Below are 15,416 nucleotides of genomic sequence, written 5' to 3'. Positions count from 1 at the left end.
AGAAAGTGCCAGAGGAGTAGGGGACAAACCAAGGTGTGATGAAGACCAAGCAAGTTAATTAAACTGCACTCCATCAGCATTCAAGAAACGATATCATCACATTTAAGCCATGATTTTTCCTCTTTTGTTATTACCAAATCTTATTTCAAAAATTAGATACAGATCAGAAACAGATTTAATTTCAGCCTACCTAGTTGCTCCATGTTAAATAAAAGCAGAAATTTAAGACAAAATAGCTGCTCCCAGTCTGCTTCTCATCCCAGTTAAAACAAGGCAACAAAACAAAAAAGAGCAAAGTTCCATATATATCTGGCCTCATAACATGGAATGATTATGCAACCATTCAACAGGATTACATCTATCACATACCTCTATAAATTAGAGTATGTCAATATGCACTCAAAATTTAGGGAGCATGCGCAATCATCAAAAGCAGCTTTTTTTCAACATTCACCTTTCATTCGATTGTTCAGCAGGTCGGTGTACAAGTTCATGGCCTTTGTATAAGCACCATGCTAAACAAACAAAACAGAAGTTAACGAAAGCTCAAATCAAATGTGTGACATAAAAGTGAACGAGCACATTGGATCACTCGCAATACCTTAATCATTCCTCGAATCATTGCACAGAAGGAATGCTCATTCTGCTCAGGCATCAGGCTGAATATTCTCTCTGCATTATTGTTCTCCCTAGGAAGAAGGAAAAATATAAAGTTTCAGCTTAAACTATTTCCCAAATTTATATGGGCTTTGGTGGGGTTTTAGATGCAATAACCGGACAACCAGCAAACTGGGATAGGATTTCAAATAGTTGTAATGAATACACTTCATGAGTAGAAGCAATGATCTGGATTGTATTCTAGTACCAACAGTGAGGCCATCAGTACTTTTATTATGGGGAAAATGACAGCAACGTCTGGTGCTGCACATACACACTTAAACCACAAAGTGGCTGTCAGTAAGTCCCAGTTCCTCCACAGGGTGTGCTGTTGCAGCCCATGCCAATAGGCTTGGCACTGAAACCACTGCAAGGGCATGAACTTGGGCTAATTAGTACAAAGAGCAGCTGGAAAAGTTAGTGGTGGCATATTTAGGAATAAAGTAAGTTTTTAAATGGTGTAATAAATGATTAGTCAACAATTTACTGGCCCTAAAAAATAATGGACTTGCATTTCAAGAAAATTAATGTTGCAGATATTTTTTAAAATTAGCACTTTTTTTTTAGTACTTTTCCTGTTTTCTCTCAGCTCTCTCCCTCAATTCCATCTGTATTTCCCAATCCTCATTTCACTTTCTGTACATGATTTAAAAGTAATTTGTGCTTCCCATTTTAGACTCTGGGTGTCTCAGTGAGGATACTTCAATCTGATTGGTGGAATAGCCTTATTGTCACTTTCCCTGTGCTAATACCACAGGTCCCTTGGTAGAGGGTGTGACGTTGAGACAGATGCCAGGTAAAAATCCCCACTGACAGGTCTGCAATAAGTCTGTGGGCATTTGTACACCAGGCAAAAAATAAAAGCTGTTCCTTTGGCTACTGAGAGTTGAGAAAATTCAGGTGAATAAATTTAATTTGTCAATCGATATGATAAAATGAAGGATGAAATGTTATACCTCACTGGCACCTGAAGGCAGTCACCTCCTGCAGTCATAAACCACATGAATTTTTGCCTCCCAAAGAATTTTAAAAGAGGAAAAAAGAGGTGGGTAAACACCTCAACTGTCAGTAAAGCTCAGCTAGGTTGTCACCAACATCATTCCATCTACATATGATGATGGACATGCAGCAAATCAAATCCATTGGGAATGGGGTAGTTTTGTATGGTGGGGCTACGGTGCCTGTTTTGTTGATAGCTGAATAAACCAGTAAGAAGCATGAGTGGTTAGATGTTGTCATGTTGCAGTGATCATCATGACGATGCACACTAGACCACAGGTAAAGCTCAGCTAGGTAAACGTTTTATCGTGCCCTGGCGACCTGCACCCCTTCCACCATTTTTTTCCTCTGCCTGGCCTGAGGGGCAAACTCATATTACAGCCTGGTGATCAGGACAAAATGGGTCTCTTCTTGTCTGGAATTAATGATGACCATGAAACCGTTGTTGATTGTTGTAAAGACCCATCTGGTTTACTAATGTCCTTTAGAGAAGGAAATCTACCGTCCTTACCTGGTCTGGTCTACATGTGACTCCAGACTCACAGCAATGTGGTTGACTCTTAAAATGCCCTCTGAACAAGGGCAATTAGAAATTGGCAACAAATGCGGGCCTGACTAGCGATGCACACATGACATGAATGAATTAAAAAAAAAACTCTTCTGTGTGCTAAGATATTGCTCCAACTGTCTTCCAGGACCTCATCCAAGTGGTCATGGAGACCCTAGATATCAATTAGTGATAGGTTTTTGAATATCAGTCTGAAAGTTAATTGATTTATTCATACCTGGAGGAAAGAAACCTGTCAGCACTGCACTTGACCAACAGATAATTTTCGTCCCACAGTATGTGGTTGACAATTTTTTTTTGCCATAACTTGGTCTCAGGTTTCTCCCCAGCACTAGTTTTGACTTTAATGTTCACACTGGAACACAGATTGAGTAGTGGGCCAGTTGTCATCTGCAAGTGCAGGCAGCCCCTTGAAAAAAACCCACAGAATCCCCACCCCCAACAATTCACTTATTCCCCTGCCATAACAAACAACGATAAAGTCTCTCACAAACTATAGCTGAATTACAAAAATAAAAAACACTCAAATGGAATATAGATTAAAGAAAGCAATGAAATAAAAAAAAAACACTATTCAGAAAGACTTGGCGAAAAACTCATGAGTCCATCTTTTCAGTCAAGGAGAGAATAAAGATGCTGCCACACTGGCCGACTATTTCCAGCACTTTCTGTTTTTATTTCAGCTGATTCAATCCAGACTGGGGATTCAACTTTGGCTTGTGAAGCTGAACACTGCGCCTTTGCCAGGTGAGCCACTGTTACCAGCTACTTCTGGTTTAATTTTTGTACTAGTAGCTCAGCTGGCTTGAGGCTCGCTACTAATGTAAATGTCAGAAATTGTAAAGCCAAACAGAACTCCCTGGGCACTCTGCATTTCACTACTTCAGAGTTTAAAATTTGAACAGCTGTGAAAACCAGGTTTCACAACAATCTTACTTGTCGACAGGTGACCAAAATTAAACTCGACAGGGTGTAGCAACCCCACCAAGGGATTGCTTAAATGGCAAGTTTACAAAAGCACTAGCCCTTTACCTCCAGGTGATGCTAAGCAAATCCGAAGCTTTGCGTGGACGACCTCTTTGCTTTTTCTGCAAGACCCCAGTCTCCTCACCCTAAAGGGGATACCCATGAAATTAGTACACAAATACTTGGTAAAAAGAAAGCAGAGGTACAATTTTAAAACCAGAACACCACTCTTCAAACACCAATCACGTACCGTATGGAAAGAACTTGAACTGTACTGCGTGTTCAGTAAATGTCTAATATGAACTGTTACAGAATGTGACTTTGCAAATTTTTATGAAAACAAGTGATCAACACCTGCTCCCAAAACACCTGGCGGAAATGGCATTCTTAACTGGAGAGATGGATCAAGGAGGAAAAATGCCTTCACCCTGTTTTAAAATGAATGGTAAATGTATCAGGAACAAGGTGACAAGCTAAGCCTTTGGTGCGCAAAAGTATTTTTGAAGGAAGCACCAACAACTGGATCTTTATAGCACCTTTAATATAGCAAAACATTCCTAGGTGCTTTGTTCAAGCATAATCAGCCAAACCAATTGACACCAAGGCAAAGGAGGGAACAGTTGAACAAGTGACCAATTGGTCAAAAAGGTTATTTTGAAGGAGTGCTTAAAAGACAGAGGTTTAGGGAAGGGGTTCTAAAGCTGGGGCCTTGGCAGTTGAAGGCACAGTCACCAATGGTACCATGCAATAATGGTGTGAAGTTTTGTTTCTATGAACACTGCTGCATTCTTTTTGTTGCGAGCAGTCACAATGTGGCATCCTTCATACCTTAGCTTCAGCTTCTCTTGGCTCAAGCTGATCTTCTCTAGGTGGCTCTTTGTCTCCATAAACACATAGCAGATCTAGCAAGGTATTGGTGATTTCAAGAGACACAGGAGTCCCTGTTAAGGCAAAACAAAAATACAAACTATGATTCCCAGCAGTCTCTGCTATTATTTAATCATCAAAGCATTTACATCGATGACTTTGCTCAGCAGCAATGTTAAGTCAGTAGGCTGAAGGGAAACCTGCAGCCACAGCTGATATTCAGATTCAACACATAATGCTGCTCAGTTTTCTGCTAGGTTGCTAAGTGCCTTTAAATTTGGGAAGGAGGAAGCTACGTCACACACCATCTTTAGGTGTTTGAGGTGAAAATATCTAAATCATAACCATCACTGAATCCCCCACTATCAACATCCTGGTGGTTATAGAAACTGAACTGGACTAGCCATGAAAATACAGTGGCTGCAAGAGCAGGTCAGAGGCTAGGAATTGTGTGATGAGTAACTCACCTCCTAACTCCCCAAAGCCTGTCCACCATCTACAAGGCACAAATCAGCAGTGTGATGGAATACTCCCCACCTGTCTGGATGAGTGCAGCTCTCACAACACTCAAGAAGCTTGACATTGTCCAGGACAAAGCAACCCGCTCGATCGTAACCACATCCAAAAACATTCACACCCTCCATCACCAATGCACAGTAGCAGCAGTGTGTACCATCTACAAGATGCATGGCAGGAAAACACCAAGCCTCCTTAGACGGTACCTTCCAAACTCATGACCACTACCACCTAGAAGGACAAGGGCAGCAGACAGATGGGACACCACCACCTCCAAGTACCCCTTCAAGCCGCTCAACATCCTGACTTGGAAATATATCGCCGTTATTTCACTGTTGCTGGGTCAAAATCCTGGAACTCCCTCGCTAATGGCACTGTGGGTGTACATATACCACATGGACTGTAGCGGTTCAAGAAGGCAGCTCACCACCACCTTCTCAAGGGTAATTAGGGATGGGTAATAAATGCTGGCCCAGCCAGCGATACTCAAATCCCGTGAACAAATAAAAAAAAACATTTAACAGAGAAAGGTACAGAAAGCCTCATGTTGTGGAATAATTGATATAATTATAATTATAAAGTAATTCACAAGAGACTGATCTTATATATTGGACTGAGAACTCATCATAGAAGTTTCTGGGCCTTCAATATTTGTAGAAAAAATATTTTGAACGTATAAAAATCACAAACTACAAGTGAAAAGAGCCACCATTTCAAGCCTCCCTCTAAGGGATGTAGAGGGTCATTGGCCTCATTCATTCACTTCAGTAGAGGCCAGAAATTTCAGAAGATGCGGAAGCACCAAATCTCAGAAAAATCACATTGTTAACACATCTAAAAAGCATGCTCCCAAGAATGTCCTTCCCTTCTTAAGTACAGGAGAAAGCACATTCACATACTTTATGTAGCGAGTGGCAACAGATTACACGTGATGGAAATCAAGGATTACCTGCTTGCACAAGCTGGTCATACAGATCCACAGAAGCTGTCACTTTCCTGAGCTGAATGCGTTCTTTCAGGGCAGCCACGCTCACTTCATTTACCAGAGGCTCTAATTGCTCTGGCATTAAACACTACAAATGAAAAGATTTCAGTAAGTCACTTCGGCCAAAGGCTTGAATTTCTAAAGAGCCTTTAGCATTCCAAGATTCTTCATGGGATGGGAGAGTGGCATATACAGTGAGTCAAAGAGAGCAGGAACACGAGATTAGGAGAGATTATGAAAAGCTGTATGAAAAATATGGATTTTAAGGCGCCTTTTGGGGAAAGAAGTGGAGAGTTCAGCGAAGGAGTCCCACAAAGTAAGGCTGAAGTGACCGAAGGCTCTGCAACTAACTCGCATGATGAACGGCCACGAGCAAAATGAGGGGTATCTCCTCCTCATGAACAATAGCTCAGGATTTTGGTTAATTCTTTCATGGGATGTGGGTGCCACTGAGCATGTTGCTCAACCCTAACTGCCCTTGAACTGAGTGGCTTGCTAGACTATTTCAGAGGGATTTAAGAGTCAACCACATTGCTGTGGATCTGAAGTCATATGTAAGCCAGACCAGGTGAGGATGGCAGATTTCCTTCCCTAAAGGGCTTTAGTGGACCAGATGGGTTTTTACAACAATCAAAGATAAGTTTCTTGGCCACCATTACTGAGACCAGATTTATATTCCAGGTTTGTTAACTGCATTCATATTCCTCCAGCTGCCATGGTGGGATTTGAACCTGTGTCCTCAGAGCATTAGCCTGGGCTTCTGGATTGCTAGTCCAGTGTCTTACCACTATATCACTGTCTTCTCTTAAATGGGATGATTTAACACCTTCAGCAGAGGTTAGTGCATTGGAGCAGGGAAAGAAAGTTAAGATAAAACTGGCCAACAAGTTGCAACAGAGCAGGCTGAGATTCCAGTTTATGACCCTTAAGACAGGAATCCGATATAATACAGCACTTGAAACTAGCTACGTTGAGACAACATAATAAGGTCAAGGCCAGGCTTTATAATGGAGAGTTCATTAGTTACACTACAGTGCTTTGATTGTTTTTACAAAGGAAGGAGAAAACTTACAGGTATAGAAGGTTCAGCAATGTCCTTCTGGAAAAGGTGGGGATAGGTGTTAACAATATACTTTGCGGCATTACACCCCGACTCCTGCGACAGTGAGTAGAGACGCTGCAAGAAAGAAAAGATATTCAGATTTACAGAGTCATGCACCGTGGCCAAGGTCATCCCAAGGACACCTTTGAAAAGTAACAATAATCAAAATCATTTCCCATCAGGCCTGACCTATAGGACCCATCACTAGAACTTGAAAAAGCACGGGGACAAAGTGTGAAAACACTAAGCTGTGCTAATATTTCAATGTGTTTTTCACTTAAAACCTTGAATCTCCTCTTTTCATGAACACTCCAGCCTTTGACAAGGAGCCGCATAAAAGGTTACTACATAAGGTTCATGGTGTCAGGGTAATACTTTAGCATGGATAGAGGCTTGGCTACCCAACAGGAAATGACAGTCAGGGTAAATGGGTTATTTTAAGGTTGACAAACTGCTGTGGTGCTCCAGGATGAGTGCTGGGGCTTCCACTATTTGCAATCTACATTAATGTCTTGTGTGTCCAACAGGTCAATGTGATGTGTCTAGTGTATGGGTGAAGAAAGTTAGCTTGCTTTCCACTTCTGTGTGCCAGTTTGTTTCTCCTTTTCAACTTACACTGCTTGTAGGCAGCAATGCGAAAGATAGCACCAAGGGTGCAAGTATCTCCCTATCAATACACATCTCCATTAGCAAAGATAAAAGCAAAATACTGCGGATGCTAGAAATCTGAAACAAAAACAGAAAATGCTGGAAAAACGCAGCAGGTCTGACAGCATCTGTGGAGGGAAAAACAGAGTTAATGTTTTGAGTCCGTATAACTGGCTCTGAAGGGTCATACAGACTCGAAACATTAACTTTGTTTTTCTCTCTCCACAGAAGCTTATCAGACCTGCTGAGTTTTTCCAGCATTTTCTGTTTCTGATCTCCATTAACAAGTTCTTAGCTGTTAAAACACAGAAACTGGGCCTCACGGCCCCACAAAAAAGCTCAGAGGAGGTTTGCCCCCAAGCATGCAGTGTGTAGGCCCACTGGCAGGTGAACACGCACTGGCACTCATAAACCAAACTCCCAGCAATGGGCAAATATAGCTCCGCTGGCTTGTGGATACCTCGGGAGAAGTGAAGGCTAAGGGAGTAAACCCTGACCAAAAAATCTGGAGTGGAGCTCAAAGGTGGATAGGGTCATGACCTCCTGGGTATCCATAGATCTGCAACAAGAACACCTGCAAGTGAGATGTGACGATGGCAGACATTGACACTGACAACTGGGAGACAGTGGCAACCTCTGACTGTTTAGATGGGTATTGGAAGAGGCAATCTGAAACCAAAAGCTCAGCTGGCCAAGTAGAGGGCGTAGAGAAAACTGAGGCTGGCAAATAGTGCACCTTCTCAGCCCATTGTCTTCCTCTGCAGCAAATGCGGCAGAGACTGCCATTGCCAGAGTGGGGCTCCTGAGCCACAACAGGTAATGCTTAACACAGTTGACCACCACGGTACAAACCATCATCTCACGAGATGGAAAGCTGCCACTACTGAATGAAGGGACCAAATGTACGATAGCCAAATTTACTGGTGATTTGAAAAATCTACAAAGGATATAGAAAGATTAAGTGAGTGGGCTATAAGCTGGCAGAAAGGAAGATGGGAAAATGTCAACTTTAGTCAAAAGAATAGAAAAGCAGGTTATTTAGATAGAGAAATGGGATTGGATGCTGCGGTATTGAGGTTGTCCTTGTATATGACTCACAAAAGGTTAGCATGCCGATAGAGCAAGTAATTAGGAAGGCAAATAGAATGTTGACCTATACTGCAAGAGGAAGGAGTATACAAGTCAGGAAGTCTTGCTATAAATGTGTAGGGCAGTGAGACCCCACCGAGAGTACTGTGTAGAGTTTTGGTCTCCTTAAGGAGGGATATACTTGCATTGGAAGTTCAGGTAAGGTTCACTAGGCTGATTTTATACTGTTGAAGAGTGGGTGGGTAGGGCTCTACCACTGTGTCCCCACTGTTCAACAGTATAAAATGCATCACATTTTTACCTCTCTTCAGCTCTGAAGAGTCACGTGGACTCGAAACGTTAACTCTGTTTTTCTCTCCACAGATGCAACTGGACTTGCTGTGTTTTTCCAGCATTTTCTGTTTTTATTTCAGATTTCCGGCATCTGCAGCATTTTGCTTTTATCGCTAGGCAGATTCCTGGGATGAAGGGGGTGTCTTATGAGGAAAGGTTGAGCAGGTTGTGCACTCCTTGGGAGTTTAGAAGAATGAGACTTGATCTTATTGAAACATAGAACTCTGAGGGGGCATGACAGGGTAGATGCTGAGATGATGTTTCCTCTTGTGGGGCAATCTAGAATGGAGGGGGCACAGTTTCAAAATAAGAGGCCTCCATTTAAGACAGAGAGATGAGGCAGAATTTACTTTCTCGGAGGATCGCTAGTCTGTGGAATTGTCTACCCTAGACTGTGAACTGGGGCACTGATTATATTCAAGGCTGAGTTAGACAGATTTAAGGGAGTCAGGCAGGAAAGGGGAGTCGAGACCACAATCAGTTCAGCCATGACCTTATTGAATGGCAGAGCAGGTTCAAGATGCCTAATGTTAACATATTGCATAGCTTCTTTAGAAGCCAAAACAACATTATGTAATTTGTTTCTGTAACATAAGTTACACAAATCTCCACTCAGACTTTACAATATAAAAAGTCTGTTTATATCAAAGGGTCAAAAAAAAAAAGGCTAGTAGGTTAACTGTTTAAAAGGAGTGAGCTGGGAAATGGATATGTTTACAAAAGTGACTACGTAAGAATTATACAAAAGTTTTCTTTTGGCTTCTTTATTTCTGTTTAATTTTTACTGATATACTCAACTTTTGCATTTCATTTACCTTTTGCTCAACTATTTGCTATTAGATGGCAACAAAACCATAAATCAAATGTGTCGTTATAACAAGGGCAGTGACTTTGATGTAAGAGAAAGATGATCAGATTGTCAGTCATAGAATTACAGGCAACAGTTGCAAAAGTAAAAGTAAAGGGACTTAGAAAAAGAATTAATCGTCCGATCAGCCCAAAGTTTTTTAACAAGACTGCTACCCTGCAGTTGATTGCCACTCAGTCCATATGCAATACTCAATTCAAAGCACCCTATGTTGTTGGATCTCTGACAGGGGCCTACTCATGAAAAACAAGCAGGCACAAACAAAGTGCCAGAGCACTCACAAACTCAGGTGATGTCCTGGGAATGAGGTATGGGTCATCCTGGAACCTGTAATGTACAGCTGTGTGGTCCTGCAAAACAAAGCCAACATATATTGAACATGTGCAGCCTATACAGAGTAATTTTTTTTTCTGTAGACTATTTACTAAAATTAAATACTTACTCTGTTCACTGTGGCAGCAAGAGCTTGAAGGACTGCTAATTTGTCCCTTAAAAAACAAAAAAAAACCTGACAGCGTCAGCTGAATTCAATTCAACATTCGTTCAATATTTCAAGAATCTAGTCGTAATTCCCTCTTTACATGGGAATTACAGGCTACCCAGCCCAAATGGCCTATGTTGCACACAAGCCTCTTCCCACTTTACTTAATCTCACCCCTATCAGCATAAACTTCTATGTCTTTCGCCCTAACGCATTTATCTAGCTTCCCCATAACTATGTTTATGTTATTTACCGCCTTTTCCCTTTCAGGTAGGAAATTTCACACTCTAATGCAGCAGTCGCGACCTTAATTATATTATATACAGAATGCTGCTGTGTTGCTGTTCTGTTTTTATTGGAGTCTGGGGTCACATTGGAAAATAGTTTGTGAAGCACTGATCTAATCATTTAGGAACATTTCAACATGGTTAAGGTGTTTACAGGAATGAATGTTATTCTTCTGTTGAGATTCTTAGTGCATTGGGTTAAACAGCACACACATCAGGGAAACATTTGTATTTCACCCTACAAATACGCATCTCAAAATGCAATTTGCCAAGCAATCCATCTACAACAAGCATTCATTCCACCAGTGCGCAGTGGTAGTGATGTTTACTTTACTTCCAGAAGGCATTTGATAAGGTGTCAGATCAAAGATTATTATGGAAAATAGAAGCGCATGGTGTAGTGGGTGACATTTTAACATGGATAGAAGATTGGCTGGCCGGCAGAAAGCAGAGAGTGTGCACAAATGGGTCTTTTTCTGATTGGCAGGATGTGACAAGTGGAGTCTCAAAGGGGCCTCAACTTTTTATGATTTACATCAATGACTTAGATGAGGGGAGTGAAGACATGCAGCTAAATTTGCAGATGACACAAAGATAGATAGGAAAGTATGTTGTGAAGAGGACATGAGGAGGTTGCACTTGGATATAGATAGGTTGATTGAGGGGGCAAAGATCTGGCAAGTGAAGTTTAATGTGGGAAAATGTGAAGTTGTTCACTTTGACAGGAAGAACAAAAAAGCAGAATATTACTTAAATGGAGAACGGATGCATAGTCCTGAGGTTCAGAGGGATCTAAGTGTTCCAGTTCATGAGTCACAAAAAGTTAGAATGCAGGTACGGCAAGTAATTAAGGCGGCTAATGGAATGCTATCCTTTATCATGAGAGGGATTGAACAAAAAAGTAAGGATGTTATGCTTAAGTTATACAGGGCATTGGTGAGACTGCACCTCGAATACTGTGTGCAGCTTTGGTCTCCTTATTTAATGAAGGATGTAAATGCATTGGAGGCGGTTCAAAGGAGGTTTACTAGATTAATGCCTGAAATGAGTGAGTTGTCTTATCAGGAAAGGTTGGACAGACTGGGCTTATTTCCACTAGAGTTTAGAAGAGTGAGGGGTGATTTGATTCAAGTATGTAAGATCCTGAACGGTCTTGACAAGGTGGATGTTGAAAGGATGCTTCCTCTTGTGGGAGAGGCCAGAACTAGGGGACACTGTTTTAAAATTAGGGGTCGCCCTTTTAGGACAGGGATGAGGAGTTTTTTTTTCCTTTCAGAGGGTTGTGCGACTTTGGAAATCTCTGCCTCAGAAGGTGGTGGAGGTGGGGCCATTGAATATTTTTAAGGCAGAGGTAGATTGATTCTCTTGCCTAACAAGAACCTAAGGTTATCGGGGTTAGATGAGAATGTGGAAATTGAAACACAAGATCATTAGCCATGATCTTATTGAATGGCGGAGCAGGCTCAAGGGGCCAAATGGTCTACTCCTGTTCCTATTTCTTGTATTATGTTCCAAACCTGCAACCTTTACCACCTAGAAGGGCAAGGGCATGGGAACACTACCACCAGGAAGTTCCCCTCCAAGTCACTCACCATTCACTGTCGCTGGGTCAAGATCCTGGAACTCCCTCCCTAACAGCACTGTGGGTGCACCTACACCACATGGACTGCAGTGGTTCAAGAAGGCATCTCACCATCATCTGCTCAAGTGCAATTTGGGACATGCAACAAATGCTGGCCTAGCCAGCAATGCTCACATTCCAGGGGCGAATAAAAAAAGAAATCTGGCTGACATTTCAGTGGCAGCACTGAAGAGATACCTCCTGAAGCATCATTAGCGATTAGTTCTTTGGTGGATGTTGCAATCATCTACTATTGAAGTGTAATAAATGAATTGATTTTATTAAGATTGATATTAAAAATGTATTAATAGCTTTCGAATAGACAAATGTAGTTATGAGGGGTCTTTCTAGGTATGATGGGAAATTTAGCCAATACTATAGGTATGATGGGGTCCTTGGCCAAGGATAGTTCCAGAGGTGGCTAGCCCTACAGTCGTAACAATAATAGCTTTCACACACATTCATTGCTGAATGGGACAAGGAGGAGATAAGGGGGAAGTGAAGGCCATACCCGAGGCTGAGGGGTGAGATAATGGGAACATCTGCTGATAGAATAGTATAGTTAGTTAAGAAATTAATGAGATACATTATAATGAAAACTAGGAAGATAATTATAAATTTGTGCTACAAAGCCTGTATCATCGAGACAGGCACCAGAGCTGGATGTGGTTCTCTCTCTCCGACATAAGCTTGAATAAAACCTTTGTTTACAGGAAACTCAGATTTGAGTGCTCCCTCACACCACAACACTATACTCTAATTATATTATCATAATTCATGTAGATTAATTCTGCTGAGCAAAGTACAAAGTGACATGAGAAAATAAAAATACTTACCATGTTTTCTTTCTTGGAATGACTATTTCTTCTGCAGAATCTTAAAAAGCACAAACACAACATTGAATCTTCCAGCAAGGTTTGGCAGCTGAGTACATGACCAGAAACGTTCTGTTGGCCCAAACAACGAGGGCCTACGTCAACACCATCAGGAATGACAAAAATAAGTTACCTGTCTGTTTGGATGCTGCAGACTGACAGAGGCAAGGACTTGTGGAATATTTCCTGTCAAACAAAATTCATCAAATTAAGAATGATAAGTAGAGTGCTACCATTAAACCACCCTTTCTTGACCAATGCTTCAGGTCACTGCCTAGGTAGAACCACAAGAGCTGACATTTACATAGCACCTTTAACCTAATAAAATGTCCTAAGGTGCTTCACAGGCGCATTATAAACAAAATATGTCACCAAGCCACACAAGGAAACATTGGGTCAGAAAGCTTGGTCAAAGTAGTAGGCTTTAATTATCGTAAAGAAGGAAAGAGAGATGGTGAGGTGGAGGGAGGGAATTCCAGAATTCAGGGCCATGGCAGCTGAAGGCACAGCCACCAAAGGCAGAGTGGTCAAAATCAAAGGTGTTCAAAATTCCAGAATTAGGGGAGGGTAGATATCTTGGAGGGCTTTGGGGTTGGAGATTACAGAGACAGGGAGCGGCAAGGCCATAGGGGGACTGGAAAACAAGGATAGTGAGAATTTTAAAATCAAAACTGGGAGCAGTAGTCAGTGAGCACAGGGCGAATGGGACTCTATATATGAGTTAAGACGTGGGCAGCAGAATTTTGGGTGACCTCAAGTTTAAAGAGGGTAGAATGTGGGAGGCCAGTCAGGAGTGCACTGGAATAGTCAAGTCTAAAGGTAACAAAGGCATGAATGAGGATTTCGGCTGAGACAGGAGCGAAGTTGCGCGATGTTACAGAGGTGGAAATAGACTGCCTCAGTGATGGCATGAAGTCAGAAGCTCACCACAGGGTCAAATATGACATCAAGATTGCAAACAAAATGGTTTAATCTCAAACTATTGCAAGGGAGAGAAATTGAATCAGTAGCTAGGGAACAGGGGTTTAAAAAAAATGACTTCAGTCTTCCCAATATTTAATTGGAGTAAGTTTCTGCTTATCCGGTACTGGGTATTGGATAAACAGTCTGATAAGTTAGCAACAAGTGGAGGGGTCGAGAGAGGTGGTGGGGAGGTAGGTCGGGGTGGCGCACATGTGAAAACTAACACTGGGCTTCTGCATGATATTGCCAAGAGGCAGTATTTAGATGAGAATTAGAAGGGGGCTGATTCTTGGGGAACACCAGAGGTAATGGCGTGGGAGTGGGAAAAGAAACCATTGCAAGCGATTCCTAGGCTAAGATTAGACAGATAAGAATGGAAACAGGCGAGTGCAGTCCCACTCAGTGGGACAGAGGCGTTGGAGGAAGATAGTATGGTCACCCAGGTCAAAGGCCACAGGCAGGATGAAATGTTTAAGGAGGGACGGTTTACTTATTTCACAGTCACATAAGATATTATCTCACTTCGATAAGAGCTGTTTCGGGACTGTGGCAGGTATGGAAACCTGATTGGAGGGATTCAGAGAGTTCCAGGAAAGATGGGAATGGATTTGGGAGGTGACGTCACTTTCAAGAACTTTGGAGAGGAAATAGATGGGACGGTAGTTTGCAAGGATGTGAAGTCAAAGGTTGCTTTTTTTGAGGAGGGGGTGACGACGGCAGGTTTAAAGGAGAGAGAGAAAAAGCCTGAGGAGAATCATTTACATTATCAGCCAAACTGGGGACCAGGAGGAAAAGCTGGGTGATCAGGGCAAAAAGCTAGGTGATCAGTAGTTTAGTGGGAACAGGATCAAGGGAACAGGAGAACATAAGAAAGAGGAGTACGCCATTCAGCCCTTCGAACCTGCTCTGCCATTCAGTGAGATCATGGCTGATCTTCTACTTCAACGCCATTTTCCTACAATAGCCCTGTATCCCTCCACAGCCTCCTGGGGCAGAGAATTTCAAAGATTCACCAGCCTCTAAGTGAAGAAATTCCTCCTCATCAGAGTCCTAAATGGCCTGCCCCTTATCCTGAGACTGCGTCCCCTGGTTCTAGACTCACCAGGGGAAACATCCTTCTAGTATCTATCTTGTTGAGATCTGTAAGAATTTTGCATGTTTGTATGGACAAGATGAGCTCAGAGAGAGCATGAGGAGAGAAACTAGAGGAACATGAAAGTTCAAGGCTAGGGCAAGTAGGGGCTTTTAGAGGAAGTTTGGTCTGGTGAGCTAGTGGAAGGGGGCAGGGATGTAGCAGAAGCAGCTGATTGGGTTGCCTCGATCTTAGTGCCAAAGAAGTCCATGAGCTCCTCGCAGTTTTTGCTGGGGTGAGGAGACAGGGGAAAAGGGTAAAGGGTTTAAGAAGATGATATACAGTACAGAAGAGAAATTGGGGGTAGGTGGGAGTTGTCTTTGGATTCCTTAGCAGGCAACAGCAGGACCCAATAGTCCTTTATGTGGTCTAGCCAGATCTGGTGATGGATGGCAAAACTATTTGTATGTCCTGTCCTTTGTATGATCTATCCTTTCAAATCCCTTGGCCCTGAGGCGG

General features: G+C 42.2%; 1 protein-coding gene across 1 annotated transcript in view; it reads right to left on the bottom strand.

Moving 5' to 3' along the window:
• The window catches only part of ptcd3 (pentatricopeptide repeat domain 3), a 46,680-nt gene that overhangs the window by 27,614 nt on the left and 3,650 nt on the right, over positions 1-15,416 (bottom strand). The window contains exons 2-11 of the mRNA XM_041190540.1: positions 12,996-13,048; positions 12,824-12,863; positions 10,041-10,086; positions 9,880-9,948; positions 6,631-6,735; positions 5,523-5,646; positions 4,019-4,131; positions 3,257-3,336; positions 602-689; positions 455-515 (exon numbers count right to left, since the gene is read on the bottom strand). Of these exons, the coding sequence (XP_041046474.1) occupies positions 455-515; positions 602-689; positions 3,257-3,336; positions 4,019-4,131; positions 5,523-5,646; positions 6,631-6,735; positions 9,880-9,948; positions 10,041-10,086; positions 12,824-12,863; positions 12,996-13,048 (779 nt within the window). The remainder of the gene's footprint in view (positions 1-454; positions 516-601; positions 690-3,256; positions 3,337-4,018; positions 4,132-5,522; positions 5,647-6,630; positions 6,736-9,879; positions 9,949-10,040; positions 10,087-12,823; positions 12,864-12,995; positions 13,049-15,416) is intronic.

The sequence above is a fragment of the Carcharodon carcharias genome, chromosome 1 (assembly GCF_017639515.1).
Source record: "Carcharodon carcharias isolate sCarCar2 chromosome 1, sCarCar2.pri, whole genome shotgun sequence".
In the NCBI taxonomy this organism is placed as follows: Eukaryota; Metazoa; Chordata; class Chondrichthyes; order Lamniformes; family Lamnidae; genus Carcharodon; species Carcharodon carcharias.
Note: the sequence above shows the minus strand (reverse complement) of the source record. Positions and strands in the feature narration are given on the sequence as shown.